At 37.0% G+C, this 24,910-nt stretch overlaps 1 protein-coding gene across 5 annotated transcripts in view; it reads right to left on the reverse strand.

Moving 5' to 3' along the window:
* LOC107828155 (serine/threonine-protein kinase ATM) overlaps positions 1-23,608 on the reverse strand; it is a 75,385-nt gene extending 51,777 nt beyond the window's left edge. For 4 of the 5 annotated variants that reach the window (XM_075251684.1, XM_075251681.1, XM_075251682.1 and 1 more), the window contains exons 1-23: positions 23,289-23,507; positions 23,001-23,112; positions 22,776-22,919; positions 21,217-21,378; positions 20,922-21,117; positions 20,623-20,779; positions 20,398-20,537; positions 19,458-19,545; positions 19,067-19,170; positions 18,251-18,349; positions 17,971-18,027; positions 17,651-17,735; positions 16,000-16,074; positions 14,063-14,104; positions 13,861-13,931; positions 12,325-12,373; positions 10,415-10,486; positions 2,447-2,584; positions 2,257-2,346; positions 1,991-2,178; positions 1,163-1,763; positions 1,001-1,072; positions 740-904 (exon numbers count right to left, since the gene is read on the reverse strand). In XM_075251684.1, coding sequence (XP_075107785.1) covers positions 740-904; positions 1,001-1,072; positions 1,163-1,763; positions 1,991-2,178; positions 2,257-2,346; positions 2,447-2,584; positions 10,415-10,486; positions 12,325-12,373; positions 13,861-13,931; positions 14,063-14,104; positions 16,000-16,074; positions 17,651-17,735; positions 17,971-18,027; positions 18,251-18,349; positions 19,067-19,170; positions 19,458-19,545; positions 20,398-20,537; positions 20,623-20,779; positions 20,922-21,117; positions 21,217-21,378; positions 22,776-22,919; positions 23,001-23,112; positions 23,289-23,366 — 2,985 coding nt within the window. In that variant the 5' untranslated portion in view covers positions 23,367-23,507. Of the gene's footprint in view, positions 1-739; positions 905-1,000; positions 1,073-1,162; positions 1,764-1,990; positions 2,179-2,256; positions 2,347-2,446; positions 2,585-10,414; positions 10,487-12,324; positions 12,374-13,860; positions 13,932-14,062; positions 14,105-15,999; positions 16,075-17,650; positions 17,736-17,970; positions 18,028-18,250; positions 18,350-19,066; positions 19,171-19,457; positions 19,546-20,397; positions 20,538-20,622; positions 20,780-20,921; positions 21,118-21,216; positions 21,379-22,775; positions 22,920-23,000; positions 23,113-23,288 lie in introns of all 5 variants that reach the window. The other variant, XM_075251683.1, reaches the window with a different exon arrangement.
* Between the last annotated feature and the right edge of the window lie 1,302 nt (positions 23,609-24,910).

Raw genomic sequence — 24,910 nt, forward strand, 5'->3', positions numbered from 1 at the left:
AAAAGAGATTCTATTGTTCAAGAAAAAACAGCTTTCCTCCCGATTGAAAGAAAAAAAATACTAAAATGTTATGTGAATAAGGCATTAAGCTGCATCACAGATCTAGCAGTTTGGACTGTAAAGGAGCATATATTTCAGAAGAAGAACGAAAAAAGAGGCATTAAATTAACCAGCACCTTTGTAGGAGGAAGTTCTGGCAGGTTATCTTTGATAGATATTCTTCCATTTCATGTCCAACCAATGTTTAAATTGCCTTGGCTGAAACCATGAGACCGGTATCCTTCAGCTTTTTCTTTTACTGGTAAATCTCATATGTGGCATTTTCTTTTCTTCTACTTTTAAGGCATATTTTCAATTTTAAATATAAATAGCAGTAAGAATCCTGAAACTTCAGAATCCTTGTTGTAACCTATTGTAAGTTTGTGAACTATTCGCTAAAAGAGGTCCAAACTTGTTGACCCTGCAGCCATTAAGTATCTTCCTATCCGAATTGTCTGTATTATTTCATCCTACCGAATTTTACTTGATAAGAATGGAATTTTGCGTACTATACAATCTGAAAAGGCCTTAAAATGGTAAAAGCAAACATGCGGAGAAGTATTACCAGTGTACACTGCAGGAAAGAGCTCTAAGGAGCATGTTATATAGGAACTTGCTTTCGAATACATAACTTGGTTTAACTAGAACTACATTTAGCACCGTGTAATATGCAGAAAAATCTAAGATACACCTATTATACCTCTTCAGATAATTTTTCCCGTGAAGACAGAGTCCTTCTTTTGAACTTTGCAACATCATCAAGGGATAAAAGACTCTCCAACAAACTGCAGATGGCAGCTAGCACATTCAGAGACTGGACCTTGAGATTTGCCTGAATGTCTAGGAAATCATTTAAGGATGTAACCTGTAAAGAAAAGAAGAACTAAGTAATTATCAGAGTTTTCAAAAGCATAAATAACTTACAATAACTAAGACAAATAAACATCAAAAGCCACATTACCAAATTTAAGAACTTTCTGCTGGAAGACCAATGAGGATGTTGACAAAGGCCATGTATGATTACTTCCAGGACCTAATTAAAAATCAAAAGTTCGCAAAATACTCAACAAAATGCAATATCATCAAGAAACAATTCCAGGACAAAAAATTCCAATAAGATTACCCTTGGATCACTTTCTTTCTCCATGAGCTCAAACATGACATCCCATGTATGAAATGGTAAAGCTGAAAAGAACTTTGTGATGATCGATACGACTTCCATTCTCTGATTTACAGACGAAGCCAATATTTCGGCAGTAGCTTTTCCCCCAATTTTTACAGCATCAGTATCTTTGGAACTAATGTTCACATCCAACTCCATGTCCATGATCATACTAGTACGGCTATTTACTGGATGAGAATCGTGACTAGAAACAGATGCAGAAGAGTCAAGGTCGTCCCTCTTTGAATGAAAATTACTTCCACTACTCGAGGATCCTTCATACAGTTTAGCAAGAACCTTCAGAATCCTCTCCACAGATTGAATTACTGCAGCTAGGACGTCTATGCTGTTGTCATTTTGCATTTCATTAAACAATGGGGAGCATAGAAAGCTTTCAAAGGACACACGAATGGTCCCAATTGTGTCAAATATTGACCTTGAACCCGACAAACCACAAACGAGGTCGTCATAACTTTTCTCTAAGATAGAAGCAGCTCGATCCAACAACTTCGACACATATTGACTCAGAGTGGCAAGGCAAGGCACAATTTCTTCTCCTAGCCTAAGAGTGAACAGCACATGAAGCCAACACAAATAGAAAGATTAATGAAGCCATTCCATTGCAAGCAAGAGATGAAACTTAAAAGCAGAGGGCAAAAAGATAATGCCAATAATCAGTTCCCTGCCGATGATATACCAGTATGGAAATCAATGTATTAACATCATTATCAGAGACAATCACTAAGACTAAGACTGAATCATGCAAACCTTAAATCGAAAAGGACAGACCTTGTACTATATGAACAATACATGAAGTTTGATAAAATAGCACAGAGGAAGATGACATCAGATAGAAACATCTTTTCATGCTCTTCATCTTTTATAATTTCAAGAATGTGATTTTCGACTTCGTGACAAAGTGGATCTCTGATCTGCCGGGGAAGACGTATGCTTTGGCAACTAGGTGATTGAACGTCCTGAAACCAGTTAAAAGACGGTAGAAATGAAATATTTTGACCACAAAGAGATGAAAACACAATAAAAGAGTGTAGCACCTCCAGATCAGATTCATGTCCAATTCTTGCAAGAACTTCAACGGAGCATTCAAAAAATTCATGCTCACTTTCATGTGTATGATCTTCGACCTACAACAATGGGCATTTCAGCATCTTAGTCAACTTAACAGTAGTCATGAGAGAGAGAATAGGTATAAGCATAAAGTTATGCAAAAACAACAATATATACCTTCACATCATTCAGAGTTTCAGGAACATAGTGTGACGGGGAAAGTCCTTTATCTAGCAATGGTGTACCACCAGTACAGAGAGCATAAACAGCTGTAGGGAATATAGCAACCAGCTGTTTATTCAACATTGAACAGTCCTACATGTGAAAGAAGTCAAGCACCACCATTAACCAAAACACCTTGTGCTTTTGCAGAGAACATGCAACATCATTGTGTCATAATGTCTTAAGACTCTTGAAGCAATATCTTGATGCCCCTTTGATTTTGAATGAGTAGATTGACTTCAGATTGGAAGGAGAGGATCCTGGAATTTCAGGTGCACTTGATTTTAAGGAAGCATATTACCATGTTAACTGGGGTTTGTTAACATCATGAGTGTTAGTTTATAGATATGTATAGTGTAGTCTTGTCCCACATTGGAAGAGGAGTAATATCTCCTTGTAGTGTATAGCTATAAATAGGGACCTCTTGTATTGTATTTATCATCCAATATCAATAACATATTTTCTCCCGTGCCTTCTCACATGGTATCAGAGCATTAGTGAGAAAAGATCGATGTGCGTCATTCCAGCGTTAACCGGGAAGAAAGAACTTAGTCATCGTGTAATTTTTCCGGTGACCTAAGGCTTGTCTAAGTGAAAGTCACTTTCTGTCGGTGTTGTGCTAAAACCAACACCACCACGAGGTAGATCACCCTCCGACTACCAACCCCTGAAATTTTATCCGGCAGAAAAGCCGCCACGCTCCTCCACGCGCCGGCAACAACTTTTCCGGCGAGGGTTCCGGCCATTTTTTCGCGACTTCAGGACAGTGTGCTCTCCTCAAAATTCCGAGCCTACCCATCTAATTCAAATCAAATTCCGGCCAATTTTATATTTTTCCAGCGTGAACAGTGACCTTTCTGGCCATTTTTTGAAAATATTTCTTCAGGACAGCTTGCTCGCAAAGGAATTCCGAGTCTATCCATCCTGGTTACAACAAATTCCGACAACTTAGGAATTTTCCGGCGAGCTACAGTGTTTCCGGCAAGCTGCAGTGTTTCCGGCGTGAACAGTGTTTCTGGCACAAAACAGTGTTCTATTTTCCTGCTGTAAACAGTGTTTTTCAAGCTATTTCTTCAGTTTTCTCACAGGAGTTACATATTTCCACTATTTCAAGTTAACCATACTACTACAAATTGTAGCGACATGGGAACCGATGCTTTGAATAGTCGGATGGTTTCTTTAGCAGAGTATATTGAGTTCCTTCAGTATAAAGCATGTAAGCAGACATCTTCTGAGATAGCTTCTGTTGTTCAAACAGGTAATAGCGTGACTTGTTTCTCCCAATCTTCATCCTCTGAGTCTTGGGTCATTGATTCAGGTGCATCAGATCATATTTCTGGTAACAAATCTCTTTTCACTACTATTTCGTATTCTCAATCTCTTCCAAAAGTCACAATGGCCAATGGGTCTCAAACCATGGCAACTGCAATAGGTCAAGCAAGCCCACTTCCTTCCTTACCTTTAGATTCAGTCCTTTATGTTCCCAATAGTCCTTTTAATCTCATAACTGTTAGTCGCTTAGCAAAATCACTTAAATGCGCTGTTTATTTCTTGATGACCATGTTTTTATACAGGAACGCAGTACGGGACGGATCATTGGTACCGGGCGTGAATCAAACGGACTTTATTACCTTATCCTTTCTAAATCACATGAACTCACATCTTGTCTTCCTTCTACAACTTGTCCTGTTACTGATTCACCAGATTTATTACATAAACGGTTGGGACATCCCAGTTTGTCAAAACTTCAGAAAATGGTATCTGGTTTATCTCACTTGTCAGCTCTAGAGTGTGAGTCATGTCAGCTCGGTAAGCATACCCGCTCCCATTTCCCTCGGCGTCTTGATAATCGAGCAGAGTCACCTTTTACTTTAGTCCATTCAGATGTTTGGGGTCCTAGTCGGGTCAGTTCCACCTTAGGATTCCGCTACTTTGTCAGTTTCATTGATGATTATTCCAGGTGCACTTGGATATTTTTGATAAAAAATCGATCTGAGCTGTTTTCTATTTTCCAGACCTTCCACGCTGAAATTCAAAATCAATTTGGGGTTTCTATTCGCACATTTCGTAGTGATAATGCCCGAGAGTATTTGTCTTCCCCATTTCAACAGTTTATGAAATCTCATGGGATTATTCATCAAACATCTTGTCCGTACACATCTCAACAAAATGGGGTAGCTGAAAGAAAGAATAGACATCTTATTGAAACTGCTCGTACCCTACTCATACAATCTCATGCTCCGTTGCGTTTTTGGGGGATGCCGTTCTTACATCTTGCTATCTTATTAATCGTATGCCATCTTCAGCTATCCAGAACCAAGTTCCATACTCTGTCATGTTTCCCCATTTACCTTTGTTCTCTCTTCCACCCCGTATCTTTGGAAGCACTTGTTTTGTCCATAACCTTACTCCAGGAACAGTTAAGTTAGCTCCTCGTGCTCTTAAGTGCGTATTTCTGGGTTTCTCGAGAACACAAAAGGGGTATCGATGCTACTCTCCTGACCTCCAGCGGTACCTTATGTCCGCTGATGTTACCTTCTTTGAAACCCAATCATACTTCACAGGTTCGGGTCATCACTTAGATATTTCTGAGGTACTACCAGTTTCATCTTTTGGAGATTCAGTCACTCTAGCTCCACCACCTACAGCTCCAGTTGTAGCTCCACCACCTATAGCTCCAGTTGTAGCTCTACCACCTATAGCTCCAGTTCCACCACCTACAGCTCCGGTTGTAGCTCCACCACCTATAGCTCCAGTTGTAGCTCCACATAATCCAGTTCAACCTTCTGCAGTTCCACCACTCTTGACTTATCATCGTCGTCCACATCCAGCATCAGGCCCAGGTAATTCACGCCCCGCATCAGATTCTGCACCTACTGCGGACTTGTCTCCTCTTAGTCAACCAATTGCACTCCGCAAAGGTATATGATCCACACTTAATCCTAATCCCCACTATGTCGGTTTAAGTTATCATCGTCTGTCGTCACCACATTATGCTTTTATATCTTCTTTGTCCACTGTTTCTATCCCTAAGTCTACAGGTGAGGCACTATCTCATCAAGGATGGCAACATGCTATGATTGACGAGATGTCTGCTTTACATGCGAGGGACACTTGGGAGCTTGTTCCTCTTCCTGCAGGTAAGTCTACTGTTGGTTGTCGTTGGGTTTATGCAGTCAAAGTCGGCCCGGATGGCCAGGTTGATCGGCTTAAGGCTCGTCTTGTTGCAAAAGGATATACTCAGATTTTTGGGCTTGATTATAGTGATCCTTTCTCTCCCGTGGCTAAAGTAGCATCTGTTCGTCTCTTTTTGTCCATGGCTGCTGTACGTCATTGGCCTCTTTATCAGTTAGACATTAAGAATGCTTTTCTCCACGATGATCTTGAGGAAGAAGTTTATATGGAGCAACCACCTGGTTTTGTTGCTCAGGGGGAGTTTAATGGTTGTGTGTGCAGATTGCGCAAGTCACTATATGGTTTGAAACAGTCCCCTCGAGCTTGGTTTGGTAAGTTCAGCACAATTATTCAGGAGTTCGGCATGACTCGTAGTGAGGCTAATCACTCTGTGTTTTATCGGCATTCTGCTCCTAATCTGTGTATTTATCTAGTGGTTTATGTTGATGATATTGTTATTACTGGTAATGATCAGAATGGTATTACTAATCTGAAGCAACATCTCTTTCAGCACTTCCAGACTAAGGATCTGGGCAGATTGAAGTATTTTCTAGGTATTGAGGTCGCTCAGTCTAGCTCAGGTATTGTTATTTCACAGCGGAAGTATGCCTTAGACATTCTTGAGGAGACTGGAATGATGGGTTGCAGACCTATTGACTCTCCTATGGATCCGAATGCTAAGCTTCTGCCTGGACAGGGGAGCCTCTTAGAGACCCTACGAAATATAGGATGGCAAATTGAATTACCTCACAGTGACTAGACCTGACATTTCTTTTCCGGTGAGTGTTGTAAGTCAGTTTATGGATTCTCCATGTGATAGTCACTGGGATGCAGTTGTTCGCATTCTTCGGTATATAAAGTCAGCTCCAGGCAAAGGATTACTATTCGAGGATCGAGGCCACGAGCAGATTGTTGGGTACACAGATGCTGATTGGGCAAGATCACCTTTTGATAGACGTTCTACGTCTGGATATTGTGTTCTAGTAGGAGGTAATTTGGTCTCGTGGAAGAGCAAGAAACAGAATGTAGTTGCTCGATCTAGCGCCGAAGCCGAATATCGGGCCATGGCTATGGCGACGTGTGAGTTAGTTTGGGTCAAGCAGTTGCTCAAGGAGTTAAAGTTCGGAGAAATCAGCAAGATGGAACTAGTGTGTGATAACCAAGCTGCTCTTCATATTGCGTCAAATCCGGTGTTCCATGAGAGGACTAAACATATTGAGATCGACTGTCACTTTGTCAGAGAAAAACTACTTTCAGGAGATATTGTTACAAAGTTTGTAAAGTCGAATGATCAACTAGCAGATATTTTCACTAAGTCTCTTACTGGTTCTCGTATTAGTTACATGTGTAACAAGCTCGGTACATATGATGTGTATGCACCGGCTTGAGGGGGAGTGTTAGTTTATAGATATGTATAGTGTAGTCTTATCCCACATTGGAAGAGGAGTAATATCTCCTTGTAGTGTATAGCTATAAATAGGGACCTCTTGTATTGTATTTATCATCCAATATCAATAACATATTTTCTCCCGTGCCTTCTCACAATGAGAATCCTGGAGTTTATTATGAGAAAGAAGGCTTTTGCCGCCCAAGTGGAGAACATGATCAATTTTTTCATGTTTCAGTCAGGTTCTAGGGGCTGATAAATGGCTCACTAAAGGATGGGCAATAGAGACATCAAAGAGGGACATTGATTTGGCTTCAAGAAGTCAGACAGCAGAAGATTATCTCAAACGCAGTAGAGGGAGAAGTGCCATTATATCTCAACCTTGTACAGATTGCTCAAAGCAAGGTGGGTTCTCTTCCCTCCACTTATTTCAGAACTGCCGTTGGGAACCAGTTATAAAGAAAGGACAGCATGGAGCCCAGTGCTCCAGATATAAAGATTAGCAAGTCAGCAACAAAATTCTCTTGCATAGGAGGAAACTGCCCTAATCAAAAGCAGATTCTCTAGTTCCCTACTCATTTACATATCTGCTCAACTTCCCAGCTAATGTGGCAGATATAAACGAACATTTTCAGGGAAATTCTCCGTTAGATGAAGTGAACAAAATATCATCCCATGGAGCAAAGGTTACCTCTTACAATAAGGGTGGACGTCTGCGGGTGAGAGATATAACTGATTAATTGAGATTTCATGGGAGGGAAGGTCTGGTTGGAGGAAGAGATGTCATAGAGGAGATCAGTGGCTGAAAGATCAGGTTAGAAGTGGATTGTGAAGAATTCAACCTCATTGACAACCATTATGGAACCCAAAACGAAAAGAAAGGAATGATAGCTTATGAAAGATTAAGAAAAATATCCAGTTGAAGGTAAGGGAGGGAAGTAGGATTACATTCTAAGAACATTCTGAACCATGAGATCGCCTTTGGAAAAAGAGAAATTCAGCAGCCTTTTTCATCTCGCAAAATCAGGGTAGCTGGGTAGGGAATACATCAAAGAGGGAAGGAGCCCGGAGGTATAGTGATTTTGGATGGAAGCATCAGTAGGCTTTGCATGGTAAGGAGAAGAAGGAGCTACTCATTTGACTTCATCGATTATGGGGAAGAGAGCAACTCCAGGATATGGAAGGAGCACTAGAGGGGTTTTGCTTCAGTATGAAGTCAAAACTACTAAATAGGGAGAAAAGATTTACCCTTCCCAAACAGTGGAATAGGAGGGCTCCAAGAAAAATTGGGAGAACAGCCAACATAACAGCTGGAACATCTAAGGAAGCAAAGGACAAGACCATGTAAATACCACTAATGAGGTGCCGTGGAAATTGGAAAAGCACCCAACATGGGTGTTTTTTTAATAAGGTAAAGGTTTATTAATCAAGTATCAAGACGGGACAAGAAAGCTACCAAAGACTGCTGGGAGTAACCATACAGTCAACAATTACAGCATTTCCCTAGTAACTCCAAGAAGTCAATATAATGATCAGTACTATCAATCAGACTACTCTTACACCAAATAAACAGATTATGCAAACACCTGCTTCTAACTCTAACAATATGATCTCGCTGTCCATCAAAGCAAGCTCTATTCCTCTCTAGCCAGATAGTCCAGAATATACACAAAGGTGTGTTAGCCATTAACTTGATTAAGAAACCATGTAAATGGGCGTTACAAACGTAAAGAAGCAGGGGAAGTTGTGTAGATCAAACTACTCTTTCACTCCATAGTCATCACAACATGTGGAGTTAGATCCAGATATCTTTTTCTTATCCAGAAATTATTTCGGGTATTCACTGTGTAATTCCAAATACAGGGCTTTACTTAAATGTCAGAAACTCAAATAGTAAACAAAAAGAAGAAATAGAGCATTGGAAGTGACTCCTTAGCAATCTGGACTAGAGTGAGAAAAAGGAATCATCAAGCTTTTAATGCGAAGACCTTGTTTCAAATAAAGATGGAGGTCTTATTTTTTTATTTTGTTGGCATAGTTTTGGTGCAAACATGATTAACCCAAACATGTAAGATTGGAATGCTTATGTAGAAAAGAATTCTTTCATACAGCTTTCCTATATGGGGTATTGGTATCGATAAATTGCGTACTACTAAAATAATTGGGGCAAAAATAAAGACAAAAAGGTCAGATGCTATAACCTTTGCACAAATACAGGCTTTTTTTATAATAGGTAACATATGTGTTTTTTTTTATGTAAACAAGCAAAAAGATAATGCTGGTGAAATGTACATCCAAAAGTGTAAGAGCTCTACAATGTGTATAAAGAGCTGAGAGAATCAATAATGGAGTCCAGTTCTACCACATTTGCTGTGCCTATTTAGGCTTTCAAAAGACTAAATATTAGATGCTCCATAAATGAGGGAAAGGATAAGCATACCAGGAACAACATCAAATGAGTAGGAGAATCATGAAATACATTCTTGCACCTTTCATGTTCTTCACATTTTCAGTCACCATCGTTAGCCAAAATCAGTTAAAAGATAAATACACTTATGTGGGTGACATAAGTGTGCTTTAAAGGAAAGGAACAGACACGCGTCCAAACGGGTGAATATGATCTTGCACAGATTAGGACATCTCTTTTGTTTTTCATTAAGTTTTGGTGCATCCAAAAGATCCCTATTTATATAGACAATTGGTTGTCCTTTGGTAGAGATTGGAGAACAATATTTTTATGCAGGTTCCTTATCTTTGGTATACAACTTGTAAACGATGTTTCATTACCCTAAAACATCAACAAAATATTACTTTACCCACAAAAAGGGATAATAACACATAGTTAGTAGGTATGTAAATAAGTATAGTCCCACATGGAATAGGAGAAGAGTAGGCTCGGAACCACTGGGCGATCACACTGTCCTGAAGAAAGACTTTCAAAAATAGCCAGAAAAGGCTCCACGCGCCAGCGCATGGAGTGATCGGTGTGTGAAAGCACGTGAGGAGTCGGTTGCCGAAGGTTATTATTGGGGTTTGGTCTGGGAGGCTGGGGCCCTATGGTGGTATTGGTTTTCGCACAACACCAACAGAGACTGATCTGATGTAAATCAGCCCTAGAAAGTCGCCGGAATTTGACGCACAACGACTGTCTGACTTTCCCAGATGTGTCTCACTCACGACTTGATACCATGTGAGGAATAATACACGGGAAAATTATATTATTGATGTGTGTTAACTATAATACAAGAACCCTATTTATAACAATACACAATACCTACTCTTCTCCTATTCCATGTGGGACTATACTTAATTTACATAACTACTAACTATCTAACAACATATAACAGTATAATATAACAAACCTTCCAGAAAGGAACAGCCAAAACAGCTCTCAAAAGATTTTGCCTCAAATATAAAGCGTCTCTAAGATCACCCTACAGGAAAAGAAGATACTATTTTAAAAGACAGGAATAAAAGAAGATAGCTAAGCAAGTTAATTTTCCCAAACACATCTTCAATGCACAATAAAGCAAAACTATATAAACCACCAACCATGGAAAAAGGTCAATACAAATTGTCAGAATGTTAAATGTTAAGAGTTCAAAGAAGAGAAGCTCCCGGATACACTACTAAATCAATCTGACAAAAGCCTAAATTCACCATGGTACTTGAGTTTATTAAGGCCACATATACGCTACATCAATCCCCTTCACATGAGAACAAAGCCTGTCCTAGAGCCTTTGTTTTATTCTTAACTAGCCAAATTAAATGGAAAGTTCAAATCTACAACCTTTATTTCAGTGTGGGTCCACCAGGGTAGTTATGCAAGCTTTCTAAAACATGGATAGCAATGATCTAAGAGATAGTTTGGTTGGTGGGATAAGGGATAATAATTCCGGGATAAAATGCAGGATTATTTTATCCCGTGTTTGGTTATGAGTATTAATTAGTCCCAGGAACCATTTTGTACTAAAATGGTGGGATTAGCTATCCCATATAGAAGGTGGGATAGCTAATCCCATGGGATATCCTTGTCTATCCCATCCTGGTAACTGAACGACCCCTAAAACTACAAAAAAAAATGTATTCCCGGCTTGCTAACAGAGAAAATCTCTAAAACATTAAGAAAAAAGAGCACTAAATCTCCTACGAATAGGCCTTTTAGTTCCATTGTTGTTTCATCGTGGCTGTTATCACTTTGTTAGCCTAATATGAGAGACTTCCAAGGATGACCAAAATTTGGTAGAGCATATAACAAGTCATCTTTCCATTGTCAAAAGCAAAAAAGCATTAAAAAGCACTCCAGGTCTATCCGGGCTTTAAGCGCAAAGCGCAATTAAAGTGTGAGCTTTAGTTAAAAAAAGGCGCAACGAAGAAAAAGTGACAACTTAATTCATAATAATTTCCTTGACAATCAAATGATTAATATATATTTTTTGCCAATCGTATTTATTGTCTAGTACAGCTCTATTCAGGATACAACTTATGAGCAATTAGGCGCACGTTGCAGTGCCTTGTCTACAATGAAGAAGCCTAAATGAGGCGAAGCGCCTACCCTGAGCTTCAAGGCTTAAGTGCGCCACAAATGAGCCTCTGAAAACACTGCATATTTCACTTAATTGGCTTAGTATTAAAAGGTTTCTGCAGATAAATCAAATTTTGGATTTTTTTTTTTTGGGATAAGGAACAGATGAATCAAATTCTTGTATCTACTATTTCCCATTAGATGATTCATCTGTAAATGTAGTTTTTTCCTCGTAGAAAACCCTTCGTGCTAACTTATCAAAGTATAATAAAAGCCTCGGTGCTAAAGTATCAGAAATTACAAAATTCTTGGTGCTGATACAATAAACAAACTAAAATTTTTTTTGAAATGTTGACTTATCAAAAAGAAGCCTTCATTGTATAACTATTTATAGAATATAAAACTAGTAAAGATGGAATAGCAGCTTTCATTTTAATTTAAATCCCAGTGACGAGACTACAACTCTTAGATGCACTTCGAAGAGTGGATAGAGAGAAAGGATGCCCACCATCAAAATGTTAACAAAATGTCAATAATCCAGGGACTAAAAGATCTATCTGCAAATGCAGAGTTAAGACATTATCTTAAGGCATCAACCAAAAGAACAGCATGAATAATTTCAATAATTGTGTTTACCACCATGCCTTCATCAAATGATTAGGATGTATTTCTTTTCTAACCCTCATCGGAAAACCGAAGAGGAATATAAAGCAAAAATCAGAAAGAACTTATTAGAGGAGCACTTACTTGATAGCCTTTCCTTGAAAAGTAACACGAAATGAAGCACAAAACAGATCTGAAAATCGAAGGGGAAAGATGAGAAGACAGCAAAATCAGTGCAGATCGAAAAGAGCAACAAATAAAACACTTCAAGTCAAAAGTTTCATAAGTGATCAAACTACTTCAAACATACATCATAGAATAATCATATAATCTCAGAGGACATAAAAGAAGAGAGTCTAGTATACTAAGAAAACCAGGAATTAAGGTCTCTATTTATGTGAATTTAATTTTGCTCTCACAAAAGATGTCGCATTACACACAGTAAATGTTGTACAACCTATTATAATCCTCAAATAACATTAAAGACCCCTAGATATGGGGCAGAATGGCATTCTATGCTCCTCTGGTACAAAGTGGTTGGGAATCTTGGTGGTTTATCGATTCTCCTTGATAAGGAGGTGGCTTTATCATTTCATTGTGACATTTGAGGTGAGACTAGAGAGCTATACTAAGTAAACATTCTGTTGAACTATATTTAGTAAAGCACAGGTTGTTCCCAGAAATATGCATAATTTCTTTCACTAACAGAATTTTCTTTATTCCAATATGGTACAGACATTTCTATAAGGGAGCTATGACCATGTTGAACAATCAAGGTTGCAAACACATCATCAACAATGTCTGAAATTTAACCATTTACTAACCAACCTTCACATTTCATCTTTTATAACAGACGACGCTCATTTTTTGACAGACGATTAGTAAGAAAAACCTACTTGAGCACTTATTTACAAGCTCAAATTCATCAGAGATCATCCGTATCCAATTTGTTTGGGAAGCAAGCAGTAACAGTGAATTCTGAAGAAACTCAGTCCTTTTTTTGATGAAGTATGAGAGATATCATTGATAAGCATCAAGTAGATGCAGAATAATGAAGAAACTCAGTCCTTCAACATAACCATCATGCTGTAGAGATTAATTTGCCCAATTTCGAGATATACTGTCTGATAGGGGCACTATCACCTATATAAGACACTGCATGAGAATCTATAAATTCCCTACAAGGCATTTCAATTTAACCTTTTGTACCTTTACCTCTATGACATGCATAGATAGTACACAAGTCTTCTCTGTTCTAGTTCAGATTCAGGATACCTTTATAATAGACCCATTTCTACCTATCCTAAGGGCTTCTAGAATGGCATATTGTTGTAATACCACTCTTATCATAGCTCATTGCAGGTTTAAGCTCCAAAAGCTACAAGAATGCTTCCTCGAAAAGATAGAGTGAAGATAATTCAAGAAGTGCCTCTTTAATGAGATTTTCGATTCATTTCTCTTGTGTGGAAGTTCAACACAAAATATTTGCAAATAATAAGTTGACTAACACAATAGACTAAGTGTTTTCATAAGCAATGTGCACTTAATTTTTCATTTTAACAGGACAATTTACAACAAGTTAACAGAGTACATTCGAGATTCCAAAGAATAAAATGATGCTGACATCAGTAGGCTCATATACTAATTCCCATAATAATATGAAAAGAATGAATTACTTACATTGATGGCACGCGTTTAAGTAATCGAAGATCCCACAAGTCCTGGGGCACAAGGTATGCATTCATTTTATCCTAAAAGAAATAAGAAACAAAGATATTAACACACTGATATAGCTACATGCTACAAGAGGAAGACGTCCAAAATATTCCAACAGAAATAAATCAAGAAAAATATCACAACTCTGCAAAAGGATAGTGCTCACATTGAGTATTATGTTTCTAAGTAGCCTTAATGCAGCATCCACCTGCATATACATGTAAACAAGAAAGTAAACAAGTAGCCTAATAACTTGTCTTAGATTTAAGAACTCTGAATATTCTCTTCACAAGAAAAAACTACTTGCAGACAACTTAAATACTTATCAGATATACTTTTTAATGGAAAACATTTCATTTGCTTTGTTTTTCTCCCACCAGTAGTGCAGGCTGAAGATATGTTGAAGCCAATCTGTTCTGATAAGTTACTTATTTGTTGAGAACTTGCAAGTTGCATCCCAAGTACATTGTGGCACCGGTTCAATTTTTCTTAAACGAGACTTTGAAGGGCTCATTAACCCAAGACAAGTTCTCACCCATCAAAGAAAACAAAAAACAAGACAAGTTCTTCTACATTGTCAGGTACTTCGAGGCTATGGTGGGAAATCCTGAGACAGTTTGGACTTGAGTGGGTGATGCCAGGCACTGCCAAAGAAATTCTTTTCAGCTTGGAGTGTGGTAGAGGGAGGAGAAGACGCAGGGCGTGGAATGTTGTTACACTTGCACTTATGTAGATCGTATGGAGAGAAAGAAATAGGAGTGCTTTTGATGGTGTCGTAATAAATTTGTACAATTGAGTAGCCTCTTATTCCTTGTAGCTATTTGGTGCACCCAAGAAGTTCCGTTATGTACAGATGATTGGATGTCATTCATAGAAAATCTTATCTTTTTGTAGGTTTTCTATTTTTTGGTTTTGGGGCCAAATTGTTAACAAAATTTAATTACACTATTAAAAAAATGATTCCGTACTCTTTCAGACATTTTCCTACAAACAGCAATCAGTTGCTTTTAGAGAATCAAACTTGAAGATACAAAAGACAGATATATGAAATAATCAGCAAATAAGAGAAAATCTTGCACTGCTCAAATAACATTTAAGCAACTTATGTTTAAGAATATATACTCATCCTAACATAAATATCCATAAAACTCTATCGATGCTGCTGGAGTCAACAAAGGCAGACAATTGATTTCTAAATACCCGAGTCAGAATCACTTGAATTGCATTTTTTTACTTTAAAACACCTAATTACACAGCAATGTTTGAATAGGATATCCGACATTCAGAGAAGAAATCAACAAAATAAAAGTATGTTCAGATTTAAAGTACTTCAGCATTCCCAAATATGTAGGAAAATCACTTAGCATTGGTACTTAAGACTTAGAAGCCCTTGCAAATTAAACATCATAATTACTATGTAACTGCAACTGCATTAGTCATTCAGAGTACAGGGCAAATGGAAGTATGGAACTAATGAACTTTTAGTAATTGAAGTAAAAGATATTCATGACTGCTTTCAGCAAAAGATTCTTCCAATAGAAGAGTAAGCAGTACAAGGCTAAAGGACGAGAAGTCATGGCTTAAACAACAAACTAAGGACGAGCTTCATCAAACAAAACAAAAAGAAGCTAACTGACTAAGAACAAATAAACAGAACAATCCAAGACCTGTCACAGATCAGTTTCAAGAATTCTTAATTTATTAACCAATTTAAACCGTAACCACAATGTGATGGTTTTATTCTATCAAACTAACTTTGTATTCACTTCTAACAAAAAATATACTGTTTATCACCTTAAATTACATAACATGTAAATTGAATTAAGCCCTTCATGCTTATTGACGTCAAATAGTGTCGCAAAAAAATGGGATGCAAAAAGCATGACACTAGATGAGTTGGTTTACTTGATGGATACCTTTTGAGTTCTACATGCCCAGCCTCTAATACCTATCCTACATGTGGCTTTGGTCGTGTTTCCTTATCAAATTTGGAAATAATATATTTGAGTATTTGGAAGCACGCTACCAGCATTATACCACACCCAAATACTAGAAAAAGAAACAGGACTCCATCCTTAAAAGATCAATGAAGTCACAACTTACAACTGCTGTAAAAGTACTGAATGTGGGCAAACCACCAATAACACAGTTCCATATCGTACGCCAACCTGTTTCAACCTGCAAATACAGTCAAGAGCTAAATCCTTAAACCAAAAAAACAAATAGATGAATTTTATCGGGTTGTCCCTATAAAATGGTTGCCAGGGACCACAAATCCCCAAGTGAACAATTAAAAAAAAAGACTTGTGCGTGAAACATTTGTTCCTCTTTCCTCTTTTTGCCACAAGGATGTGCTGCTAACTCAGCATCTAATGCAAAAACCACCAATCAGGGTATGTCATGCTGTTAAATCAGGTATTAACTACTTACTAGGTATTAACTACTTACTGATTGTTCGTCCACCTTACTTAAATCTTCCCGTCCTTGTGATTTCACATGCAAATCTTTTTTCAATAAACTTGATTAAGGCTTCTATACAAAATATCCTATTAAAATATTTAGTTTACTTAATAAAGAAAATTCTAGTAAACAGTGTGAACTGAGCTTATCATCCAAACTCCAGCATTTAAACATTGGTAAAAAATCTTTGTAATGGGCAATGAGACAGCATCTTTTTTTTGGTAAGATGGTATTCATCCAATAAGATGGTATTCATCCAATAAGATGGTATTTCAAACTGAGTGTGAACAGTGTGAACTGAGTGCGCTCTTTATCAGTATCTTACTGAAATTCATCCAATAAGATGGTATTTCAAATTAATAAAATGCAAAATCGCAAGCTCATTAAGTCTCTTCCTAGCATAAGATGTTGTAGCTGAGAAATCTAGATTTTGGTGAACTGAGGTCACTATTTTTTGGGGGGTAAAGTTATTTTTATTAATGTTGTGGTGAAAACCCCGTATCCATGAGGTGAGATAGAGAACCATGTAATAGTCGCTTTCTGACATGATGGGGTCTTAGACTGCAAAGGGAAGAATACCTCAAGCTACTATCCCTGTGAGAGGCTAATCGCCCAAACTGCCACTGTGTCTTAGAAAATCGAAGCAAATGCCAGCATGAGACCCCAAAAAAAAGGGAAAATAGCAAAGACAATAAAAGAAAAACGATTAGGCAGGGAAGCTTCCATCTTATGCAGTCATATAAAGGTTAGGAAAGAAATCTGTCTCAAATTCAAAAGAAAATCAATATGGAATAATCAAGAAAAGAGCATTCTTACATTCCCATAAAGGGTCTCAATCCAAAAACAGAGCAACAGCTCAAATTTAAAACTACTTCAAGGACAAAAGCCAGAACATTTAAAAGTGAGAGCAAGCTAATTGGTGTACTTAATTTAAGTCTATCACTCTTGCAAAAACACCCCCTCAAATTCCCCCATTGTCAAAAGCAGAAAGGTTAGAAAGGTCACTTCATCAAATTTGAATTAGAAAATTCATCTTTCTATCTTTGCACCATTTAATTGTGTTCTATTTTCCCCGATTTTAAGTTCTTAGTTAACAGCTTTTGACAAACTATGAACACACAAGTACAAGAAAGATAGAGCTCAAAAATGCAAATAATTCAAATATTCAAATAACAATCTTACCAGCTATAAGGCAACAAAAAGTTCTATATACTTAACAGCAAAAGGCCAAACAGGTCACCAAGGTGTCAAAAAATTGAATATGCCAACACATTTTGAAAGAACAGACTGTTACCCCATTAAATGTGGATGACAACTCTGAAGATGTTTGCAGTGCTGGAACAGGAAACCACAGCATCAAAGAAAGTCCTTGAAGACTCCTAGATAGGTTGAGAGGAGAATTCAGAAGAAAATGTAAAAAAGAAACAGAGTACTCCTATATATTAGCATACTAATGCAGAATCTTATGGGGCAGTACCATCAAAGTTAGAAATTACCAACAGTAAATGGAAGTAACACAAACAGTGATAATATATAATAGAAGACTAGTCAGTGCCACATGTCCAGTACAACGTAATAAAGCTAATATACCGATGAAAATCAGGCAGAACACACCTCAATGTCCACAAGAGACCTTCATAACTATGCTCCATGTTTGCATCATTTATTATCCTGAAAAGAAAACAAAGAGTGCCAGATCCGCAGTTTAAACAAACTCATATACAGGATCGAAAAGCAAAGATTTATAAAACTATAACAGGGAGGTAGCCATGAAGAAATTACTAGATGCTCTTACAGGACACAAGATCCATAAGCTACACACACACACACACACACACAAAAAAAAAAAAAAAAAAAAAAGCAAAGCATCCAAAACAACAACCAGAAAACTAACCTTTCAAAACTTGCACATATACCTTCAAACCAATAGATCAACAAATCCTTCTTTATGCGACCATAATAATTGTGGATGAGGTAACAGAAAGCTGCATGCCTATTGCCAAAACATACAAAGTGAATAACTTTATAATTTTAAGGAATGTCTCAAGAATAAGTTGATCGTGCTACCAATCAATTCACACGGATTTATGGCAACCAGGTCAATTGGAGTATCAATGACCTCAGAAATTGATGCTACCAGGCATGTCTGAATCCCTAGTATAAATTCTATGGGAAGTGATCAACAGTGTACCAAAAAATAAGGGCATCACAAGAACAATAAGCTTCCTTCTCCTTATCAATGTGAAGACTCTTCCAACAATTGTACTTCTCTTCTCTCTACCGACCACCTCAAACATGAGAGGAGGAAATGGCACAGACCACAACCAAAATTATGCAATAATTAAGTATCCGAGAGGCTTTCTCCAAAAATATCATGAAGAAATAGCAGAATATACGTCTGATAATGTGTGACATAAATAGATCGTGCATACAGACAACAGATAAAAGACTTCGAGGAAAAGTCAGAAGGTGAGTGTTGCTAACAAACTTGTCTCATTAGATGCCCTTCAGTAACAGATATGATGAATCATGGAACAAAGAATCAAATTTCTACTTTGGTTATTAAATTTTCAATAGACCACAAAAACTCATGAGACTATAGGAAGGTCTCCTTCCAAATACTACATCTGCAAAGTTGCAATAGCGATACTTATGTCACTATGTAGATAGCTAGAGGCAAAGACTAGGAACAGCACACAGGATTACATACCACGGCCACTTTCCCCTTGAGAGCCTCTCCCTTATCTGGACTACAACATGCTCCCTTCTAAGTCGTTTCTCAGATGACGATGCTATAGGTGTGTTAAGACATGCCTGATAATCATAATCACGGAGTTAGTACGCCATCCTAGTTACCTCTAGTTGTTTACAAATGTTAAGAACTTTTTAAGGGGACAAAAAATGCGCATTAGATCCACAATCGAAGAATCTGACATACAGATATCAACCTTCCAAAATCTATAACAATACCAGAATTATAGAAGTACCAAGGGATATCTGACTCAATTTCATAGGAAATAAGATTGAACAGTTAAAAGTTCACAGAGAGCGTCATCATCTGATCACAACGTTGAAACAAGAATAATTTAACAAACAACTACCCGGTAAAAGACAAGTGCTGCAAGCTCCATAAGACCGCATTGAGAGCTTGACAAGCTTCCACATTTGTCATCCCTGGTTGTGTCTTTCCTGTACAGAAAGGAACATCATTAAAACATTGAGAAAAATCGTAAGATCCGACAACTTAAAAACTTAAAGATGCAACTCGTCACAGTGTAAATGAACGGGGTCGAGCTGAGTTACGGGCACTCTGACTCTGCTCAGCTATCATTTGAACCCAAGATGCCATTCAAACCCGACTGACGAGCGAGCTCAAGCTTGAGTTTCATTTTATCCCAAGCTCAAAACCCAAATAGAAGTTCATATATGAGGTCCTTCAGAATCAAAGCTAATCAAAATATTGAAGCAACAGAGCTCATTCTTCATGCTTGAATTATAAGGAAAATTGAACAAAAATCAGACATCCAAAATGAATAAAGAAGAACAATAAATAATTGTAATGAGTTGGTGAGTTTGCAGATTCTGATTGGTTGGAAGCTCAGACAAGTCAATAGCAATCGGTTGGTGGATTTGCAGAAACAGATTTCAGATGGAAATAGGGCCCGGGGGGGGGGGGGGAACTTGAGAGCTGAAGATGAAATGTGCTCTAGCTTTTGATTACCACTTCACTGCTTTGAGACGAAGGACTCAAATTTGAAGACGGTTGAAGATTTAAAGGAAAAGCTAGAGATGGGACAATGGAATGAAAGACCATCAGAAGAGTGCTAAGACAAGATTTTGGAGATTGGACAGAAGACTGAGGTGAGCTTTAGATGAAACGTTAAGTGTCCAACATACGTTTAAGGGGAGGGGGGAATACACTTTTGTCCATGAACTTTTGAAAATCCCAGCACGTTTAGCATGTTTACCAATCATCCATGACACCGAAAACAGATAGCTTTATACACAGGCACTTGGTACAGCACATTGAACAGTACAAACCAGGGTAAATTGAAGGTCCAACTGCTCATTTGATCTAATTCCTTCCCTAGTACATCCTGAAGTTGTTCTAATAAAGAGCTCCCATCAGCAAAATCTCTCGTCAAATTTAGTTGTAGCCTTGCATAAAGAACAAGTGAATCCTATAAAAGAAGAGATGGACATTAGAAATTATTGTCAGATGCATAGGTATAGGCATGAAGTACTGCATCTCATAAAATTGTACACCTTTAAACCACGATCACGAGTTGTCATCCAACATCGGAAGACAAAATGATGCAGAGCATCATGGATTTCCAGGGATTTAGAACCCAAATTTGGGCCATCCTTCAGCAAGTATATGTTAATGCACTCGATTAGCTTGCGTGAAATCTTCCCTTCATCCCTAAACCACAATAGTAAAGAGTTCAGTGGAATGCGAAACAATTAAAAATTGGAAGAAAAAAAAATAAAAAGAAAAGAAAAGAAAAAAGAAAAAAAAAAGAGGAAAAAGAACAAAAGGCATGAGAACCAGAATATCTCTCTACCTTACATAAGAAAAAATTTCAATAAAACCCTTGACAATATCCTCTTGGAGGCTGTCAGGAAAACCTCCAGGGGGATTTTCAAGGAGAGAATGAAGTGTCGAGATGCAACGAAAGACCTCCTCTCTTGGATTTATTTGGCTATCACTTTTTTCTTTTAAACTTATTTCTATCTTTTCCATGTATAGAAGCACCAAACCTGAAGATTAACACAAAAACTATAGTTAAGATTGAAATGCAATGTTAGATTATAGGCACCGCTTTTCTGTTTAAAAAAAAAAGATACTTGCTTACTTACAGCAGTAAACTCGCTTCCTCATGTGAAAACGGTAAGATCTCACTGCCAAAAGATGCCGGAGAATAGTTCCATACTCGGATTGAAAACTAGGAGTATCCTTTAAGACATCCCAGACATGATTGAATAGCAATTTTACCACAGGTAAAAGAGGCATATCTTTGCCTGCCAGACATAATAAATATATGAAACAATCCATCATTTTTGAAATGGATAATACCAAGAAAGGTTTTTTTTGCTTGGTTGGTGGTTCTGCAATTCTGGTGGTCGAAAACTTGAGAAAGAACACATATGTTGGTGTTTCAAGTATAAACACTCGAGAAAGGACGCAAATCATATCTTACTACATTGTCAGGAAGCAACACATCTGTGGTGGGAACTTTTAAGATGGTTCAGGATACAATGACAATGTTGGATACTATGAACTATTTAGTTGGCCCTTCAGAGGACGGAAGAGAAGACGTTGGGTGTGAGATGTTGCTCTATTGGTACTTACGTGGATAGGATGCAGAAAAGGGAAATAGCTTGATCTTTATAAATCTGAGGAATAGCCTCCAGTTTTTAATGTCTTTTGGTGCACCATCGGGTGTCTTTTCGTAGAGAATCATATCTTTTAATAGATCCTCTATTTTTGAATACCTCATGCATACGAGAGCTTTGCCATTATGAATAAAATCACACAATACTTGAAAAAAATTAACATGATGAGATAATATTGACCTTTCATCTTAATAGAAAAAAGTATGTAGAAGAAAATCCTCAAGGTTCCAACAAGTCTACATCGAAAGAATGAAAGTTTGAGATTTTTGTTTAATAAGTAATGATAGTTTGAGATTTTACGTTCATGCAACTTTGAACGTTCCATCATCATACGAAATTTTCCAAATGAAATCTCATTTTGCTGGCAGACATGCAAGGACCAAGGATACGGGTGAGTTACCTCCAAAAGTTAACAAAATGAACAAAGAGTTTAAGCGGGTCAGTTACCTCCCCAAAGTAAACAACATGAACAAAGAGATTCAGTGCCACCAAAAGTAAACAAAGGCAAGCATGGATGTTTATTGAAGAGAATGCATTGCAACTCGAAAAGATCAACTTAATCATTGAAAATGGATCTGTGCAACGCAGTCCCACATTGCAATATTCTAAAACTAATACTCACCATTTATCAAAATACACATACTCTAATAGTTATACCAGTGCACACAAATCTGAGATAGTTAAAAACGAGAAGATATTGGTTACTCGTGGGTATTACCCATGTCTTGAAAATTTGGAGACATGCAATAACATTTTTAGCTGTTTGGGTGGATGGGGCAACAAGCAGACTAACCTATGTATTGCTTAATGTCTGTGTTCGAGTTTATATCGGCATGCAATCTATGTGGAATTCATCCATATGCAAATGCAGATCACTTTCAAGGAACTCTCCACAGAACAAAGAAAATACAATTTTTCTGTATATTCACTTTCAAGAAATAAAAAGAAACAACCTAAATTTCCACACAGACTAGAAGGCAGAATCGAAAATGACAATAAAATATATTTCTAGTCCATAGTACCTGAAAATTTGGCATCCTCTGCTCGTTGGACAACAATCCGAAGAGTTTTAGCAAAATTCAACTTGGGCAAACGTTTTTTGCTCACAGATATCTCCAGGGACACACATTTAGTAAGCAATGTAACAAGAAACGGCCACGTCTCAGCTGCATAAAATTAAACACCCGTCAAATATCCGTCAAGTGAGTGCATATGCAAAGAACATGTTATATATTTATTATACTCACAATGAGGAATTTCATCTGGTTTAAGCCTCGCGGTCTTCTCTCCAACGTATCTGCAGAACTCAACAGATCTTTGGCCTTCTTCTAGCCATGCATTTAACAACTTAATCCCTTCCTATTTTAATAAGAATCAAACTAATTAGTCCAGATTCAAAAGGAAATAACTATAACCACGGTGTTCATTAACATTCAAATTCTTTGATCAATTTTCTCCGTCAAGATTAATTGAACTTTACTTATTGAATTCAATTTCTTATAAATAAATAAAAATCAAACAATAGGTATTTATACTTCACGAGATTTTGCTTTATCTGATGAGAGTTTGGAGACAATGTCCTGAATATCTCTGGACGTCACAGTATTGACCATATCCGTGATTGTATAAGATTCTGAAAACCAAGAAATAGAACTAGGGCTTGATCGCCAATGTTATTTGGTTGATAAAGAGAGAATAGGCGGGAAGACAAAGAAGGGCGGTTGCTGTTGATTGTGAAGTAGAGAAGGGGAGTGAGCGGAGTTCTAAATGGGGTTTGGAGACAAAAAGACCCCTTTAATAGACGGGTCGATTCCAAACCGTGTTTTCTGGATTTTGGTCCGCTCCACGCCGCAGTGAAATGGACTCTGTTGTGATGAAGGGAAAAAGAAAAAACTCCGTTGAAGTTACTACAGTGTTTTGGGAACGAAAAAATTAAGTAGGCGTTTGGACATGAGATTGTAAAATTCGAAAAAATGTTTTTTGAGCGAAAATGTTATTTGAAATTTAAAGTTGTGTTTGGATATAAATTTCAGTTTGGGTTGTTTTTGAAGTTTTATGAGTGAGTTGAGTGAAAATTTTGAAAAATAACTTTTTGGAGTTTTTTAAATTTTCGAAAATTTCCAAAATGCATCTTCAAGTGAAAATTGGAAATTTTATGAACAAACGCTGATTTCGAAAAAAAAGTAAATTTTTTTTGGAAAAAACTTCCCTCAAATTTTATGTCCAAAAAACTTAGTGGGCGTTTGGACATAGAAATTGTAAAATTCCAAAATATGGAAAAAATATTTTTCAAGTGAAATGGTATTTGAAATTTAGAATTGTGTTTGGACATGAATATAATTTTGGGTTGTTTTTTAGATTTTGTGAATGATTTGAGTGAAAATTTTGAAAAACAGTTTTTTGGAGTTTTTCAAATTTTCGAAAATTTTTCAAATGCATCTTCAAGTGAAAATTGAAAATTTTATGAACAAACGCTGATTTCGAAAAAAAAGTGAAATTGTTTTGGAAAAAACTTCCATCAAATTTTATGTCCAAAAAACTTAGTGGGCGTTAGGACATAAGAATTGTAAAATTCCAAAATAGGGGAAAAATATTTTTCAAGTGAAATGGTATTTGAAATTTAGAGTTGTGTTTGGACATAAATATAATTTTGGGTTGTTTTTGAGGTTTTGTGAGTGATTTGAGTGAAAATTTTGAAAAATAACTTTTTGGAGTTTTTAAAATTTTCAAAAATTTTCAAAATGCATCTTCAAGTGAAAATTGAAAATTTTATGAACAAACGCTGATGCGAAAAAAAGTGAAATATTTTTGGAAAAAAGAGAAAAATTTCTTATGTCCAAACGGGCTCTTAGTTACTTCGACTTATTTCGTCTTATTTTAGAGTCCATTTGGCTAAGCTCGCAAAATCTATTTATTTTAAAAAGTAATTTTATTTAAATATATTTTTTTGAAAAAGTAATTTTGAAGAGTAGCAGTTTACATTTGACCAGTTAATTTTAAAAAAATTGTTTGCAATATTTGATAAATAAATTGTGTTTGCCAATCTTTTCAAAAAATACTTTTGATTGTCAAAATACGAAAAATAACGGTATTAAGGTTAAGTATACAATTAGTATTATTTAAAATAGATAAATAAATAGAAATATTTATTATAAGA

This window comes from Nicotiana tabacum, chromosome 4 (genome assembly GCF_000715075.1).
Source record: "Nicotiana tabacum cultivar K326 chromosome 4, ASM71507v2, whole genome shotgun sequence".
NCBI classification, from domain to species: domain Eukaryota; kingdom Viridiplantae; phylum Streptophyta; class Magnoliopsida; order Solanales; family Solanaceae; genus Nicotiana; species Nicotiana tabacum.